This window comes from Oratosquilla oratoria, chromosome 24 (assembly GCF_046742065.1).
Source record: "Oratosquilla oratoria isolate Oo_2021 chromosome 24, ASM4674206v1, whole genome shotgun sequence".
Taxonomy (NCBI): Eukaryota; Metazoa; Arthropoda; class Malacostraca; order Stomatopoda; family Squillidae; genus Oratosquilla; species Oratosquilla oratoria.
In genome coordinates this window covers 16651484-16656483 of record NC_134800.1, presented here as the reverse complement: position 1 = coordinate 16656483, position 5000 = coordinate 16651484, and the positions used below count along the sequence as shown (strand labels likewise).

The following is a 5000-nucleotide window of genomic DNA, read 5'->3' as shown; positions in this document are numbered from 1 at the left end:
TCCTCTGCTGTACTTAATCCAAATAAGTTATAGAAGTGTAATATCATTCGGAAGAAAGGAAGAAGAAAATTACGTTTAATTCACTCCATACTGATACTAAGTACTTGACTAAGAAGGACGAAAGTGGCATGGGGCCTACAGATGAGTGACTCATAATACTACACTGATGAAAAGAAAGTGAAGAAAGTTGAAAGTGCATGAAAAACTATTATGTCATAGAAGGAACAGTTAATATTTAGAAGAAACTGTTTTTCACGAATTCATCGAGGGAAAACTCCATCTTTTAAATTAAATGGGTAATTTAGGGTTTCGAGTTGTTTAAGATTGGTATTCCACTCCCTAATGAATATTCACCAAACCTTGCATCTCACAAGTTAATGGCAAAGTTCCATTCATCGGTTGGGTCAGAGTAAGGTAAGGTGGGTTCTATCCACGGTTGAGCTAATTTCTTTATTTGAACGATTGTTTGAATATTTCTGGGGCTCAGAAAGCCTTCCCAAAGATTTTAGTTAACTGCATAGGGATTTCAAAAGGAAATGAAGTAACGTATATAACTCTTAGCTGCATCAGAGTTTATATGTCGAAGGTCCAGAAATATTTTCAAACATGACTATTACAATGCTTTAAAGGGGTTGCTTGAAGCTGAAATTAAGTCAGTTACTAGTAAGTGCCGAATTCAGAGTCATAGCAACTGGGGGAGCGACAGCAAGTAATCTTTATGGTGGGTTACAGTTAAATAGTACTAATAAGGAGGAGGGGGAGGTCAAGGGTACTTTTTATAGTGACGCACAATGTTATTTGAAATTTAATGGTTAAGCGATATCAATACATGTCCGAAGGGTCTCTTCCTCTTTCCGTTCACGCAATACCTAAAGTTCATCTTACCTTACGTCAATAGCTCGCCTTAACTAACATCTGTATACAATATTCCTTCCTCATAGAAAGCACAGGGTATACTAAGTTATGCTTCTGCGTGCATTTAGCGAGAGGTATCAGGGTTGGCAAATGGGTATGATTTACTTACTTGAAAAATATATATTTTTTAAGTTGATGCATTTTACCAGTCATTGATCTATTTATTCATGAGGATCAATCTAATTAGATCTATCAAATTGAAATCCCGGGTAGCAGGCCCCCATATTACAGCATGGGAGAAGGAAGGGTAGGGTCAGACTTTATGAACAAAGTTATTAGTAAAATTTTATCAATGCAATCAGAGCGGGTTGCCCCACGATTATAGTTCGTACCCTGTTTATCAAGAACAGGTAAATACATACATACATACATATACCAAGGCTTTTTCCCCCATTCAAGGGAGGTAGCCAAAAAAAAGGGAAAGGCATAAATCACTCCCACCCACTCCATCCCTAAATACACTCCACACCCCTCCCACCCTCCCTCCCATCTGAGCACCTCCTGGATGACGGGTCATCCCTGCACCTTGCCCACCGCCCTGGGTCAGAAGCAGAACAGGTAAATACTATTAGATATACGGGTAAATAGGGGTAAATGTTATAATAGATAGACTGCATAGCGGGAGTCACTTTGGAAAGAATGTCATCATATGAGCAAGATTAGCCGCCTCTTGTGACCAGAAGACAGATGGTGGAGGATAAACACTTCTTCAACGACTCGACGATCTTCCTCCTTACCAGAACTTCTATCGTACATACATAGAGTACGAGAAGGGCTTCGGGGTCGTAGAGGGTGAGCATTGGCTCGGTCTCGAAAACTTTCACCATTTGATTTTGCATAGCCTCCAGGAGCTCCGCATCGACCTGGCCGACTTTGACAACACGACACGGTGGGCCAAGTACGGTTTCCTCCAAGCCAGGGTCTCGGGCGCCAAATGAACTGTGATAGGAGATGCAGAGTGATAACAAAATGTTTAGTATTAGTGCGACTAAAGCCTCATAATTATGACTGAATCAATCAAGAGTCTAAGCGTGAATATGTCCTGTAGGATTGCATCGTCTTACCTTAGAGGAAGAGTACGCTATTCGTATGACTCTTTAAATATTTGGCTTAGATTTGGATAATTTCAGTTTAAATATATTGTTGTAGTCACCAGTTTCACAACTTTGTTTTCGTCTGCTTCTGTTTAAATTTTCAAAATAACTTTACATTTATCATTTCTCGCTGCGTTGATTTTTTTTTTTTTTCAACTTCTTCGATCCACCAAAGAAGTAAGCTCAGCAAGAGTGCATTGTACAAATACGTGTGGGATTACAGTGCACTGTTACGTTGCAGACCACGAAACCTAGATCTGCAGAAGGCTGCAGACAATAGAAAACATACCAGAAAAGGGAATATGAAATTGAAGAACTCAAAATAATAATAAATTCAAGCTTGCTGGTGTATCATTTCTAACTTTTGTCGCATGCTTTTATGCATGTGATCAATAACATTCTTGAAGAAGTTTGCTGGTGGCATTAAGATGGCGAAGAGTAAAAGAGGAGGAGGATTGTAAGTTGGTACAAGAAGATCTAAGAAAGATATATGATTGAATCTGCACGTGGAAAATGAATCATATGATGAAATTATATATGGTATATAAAAATACAAATACTGTATGTGGACAGAAGTAAGAAAGGGTATAATTAAAATAGAAATGCAGAATAAGGCCGTTACCAAGGAGGAGGAAACGAAAAGGTAGCAATATGTCACCGGTAACATATAACAAGCAGATTACAGGAGAGACAAATTGACTCCTGACATATATGAGACTCTTTCCAATATTTGTATGGAAACATCACAAAAAAAATGTAAAAGAAATTAATTCGCCTCACACTGGATTAAGTAGTAGTGGTGCAGTTCCAGCACAAATGCGAAAGATTGAGAAGTAAAGAAAACAAATCAAAGCGAGGAAACCAAAACGGTTGGTAGGATACATGAAGAAAAGATAAGTTGGCACTGCCAACATTAGGGGAAAGGAGAAATATTGAATAGCAGTAGTATTCATAAGCATGAAAGAAATTAACATAAATGGCAAGTAATACTTTCTTGTGTAATATCGAAAAAAAAACAGAGGATGTTGAAAATTTATTGATGGACAAGGAGCTTGAAGGCTATAAAGATTCGTGCAATGACACGGAAAGACATAACAGTCAGACAGCAGAAGCGACCCTAATGCCGCTTGTAACTAACTGAAACACAGAGACAGTGCCCCGCGAGCATAGCGCTTATCCTGGATATTAGAATTCGCACGTGTAATTAGGTAAATGCATATTTATATGCATGAATATGTAGATGCACGAGTAGACATTTGTAAATGTAGATAGAGGCAAGGTATCCTCAACAGCAGTCAATCTGAATAGAATGTGGTGATATGAGTGAACTCTGAGATGAAGCTCATGAGTTTGACCTTGGGTCTATCTCACTGTGCATTCGTCTGTTAAGAGAGCTAAGTTACCAGCGGCAATCGTGGAAACACTTTTTCCATAAAATTTTTCCTTTTTATTACCTATATCATTATTATCATTACTATTAATGAGAGTAAGAAGTAGTCTATATGCATTATATTTCATAAAGGGACTTCGTTCCACCTGATTTGATGAAACGCCTCGCTTTCTGAATTCATAACCTGGTTAGATGTGGTATTCTGGTCGGGCGCATAATATAATGGAACATCACTCGCCAGATCATCATTGGGCCGTGACACCACGGCGCAAGAGTATTCCTGCCATTTGGGGCAACGCTACCTGACAGATACTTGGTGTGGAGGAAGACAACAAGCTGTACGCGATGACGTTCGTGTTTCACCCAATTGCAGTCTTGGTCTGGACCTCGGCCGCCTCAGTTTCGTGTGGCGGACACAAACTATCAGCTGCCTCCGTCTCCTCGCTCCTGGAGTTGGCGGGGTTTGCATCTTCCTGCGTCAGCCGTGCCTTGGCACAGTGCCATGAGGACAGCAATCCACAGGCACTGCAGCAGTCACCCTTGTTGGCACTGGCCATTCATAACATGACGCTGGACATCCAGCAGCTGTCAAGCTCTGTCCAGGAACTACAGAACACAGCAGAGACTCTGCCCATGCAAGAGCTGCTCCGCACCCTACAAAATCTCACCCAGTCCCCACCTCAAACCCTTACGTCCAAGAAGGAGTCCCCCCGTCCTCGACACTGTCTTGACCTGAAGGAGGCAGGAGACTCCGGTCATGGTGTCAGAAGAATCTATCCCTTCCCCTGCTGTCCCAACTGGGTCCTCCAAGCTTTTTGTGATCAGGAGACAGATGGTGGAGGATGGACCGTGGTTCAAAGACGCGAGGACCTCCCTCCTTACGAGAACTTCTATCGTACTTGGTTAGAGTACGAGAAGGGCTTCGGGGACCTGGAAGGTGAGCATTGGCTCGGCCTCGAAAACATTCACCACCTGACGTCGCACAGCCTCCAGAAACTCCGCATCGACTTGGCCGACTTCGACAACGCCACAAGGTGGGCCAAGTACGGTTTTTTCAACGTTAAGGACTCAGACTCTAAATACGTCATGAACTGCGGAAGGTAATGCATCGTGATGATAAAAAGTTTAGTATTAGTGAGACTAAAGCCTTGGAGCAATACACTCAGTGTTGTTATTTATTATAAAACCTTTTTTCTACTTTTCCTTTTTCTTGCTAAAGGTATACCGGTGATGCTGGAGACAGTCTGTCACGACAATCTGGTCATATGTTTTCGACTCACGACAACGATAACGACACGCATGAAAAAAAATTGTGCTTTCAGGTAAGATACCCTTAGCAAACACAAATATGTACACATAAAATGCGTAAACACACACACACACACGCACACACACACACACACACACAACCACACACACACACACACAACCACACACACACACACACACACACACACACACACACACACACACACACACAAACACACACACACACACACACACACACACACACACACACACACACACACAAACGCACAAACACACACACATACAAACATACACACACACATACATGTAAACATACATTTATACAGGTTCTA

The 5000-nt window shown here is 41.4% G+C and overlaps 2 protein-coding genes across 2 annotated transcripts in view; both read left to right on the top strand.

The window, feature by feature from the left end:
• Positions 1 to 5000, top strand: part of LOC143038479 (ficolin-2-like) — a 224632-nt gene that overhangs the window by 182886 nt on the left and 36746 nt on the right. The gene's annotated exons all lie outside the window — the stretch shown is intronic.
• The window catches only part of LOC143038693 (uncharacterized), a 10954-nt gene continuing 9634 nt past the window's right edge, over positions 3681 to 5000 (top strand). The window contains exons 1-2 of the mRNA XM_076208251.1: positions 3681 to 4499; positions 4619 to 4721. Of these exons, the coding sequence (XP_076064366.1) occupies positions 3745 to 4499; positions 4619 to 4721 (858 nt within the window). The 5' untranslated portion in view covers positions 3681 to 3744. The remainder of the gene's footprint in view (positions 4500 to 4618; positions 4722 to 5000) is intronic.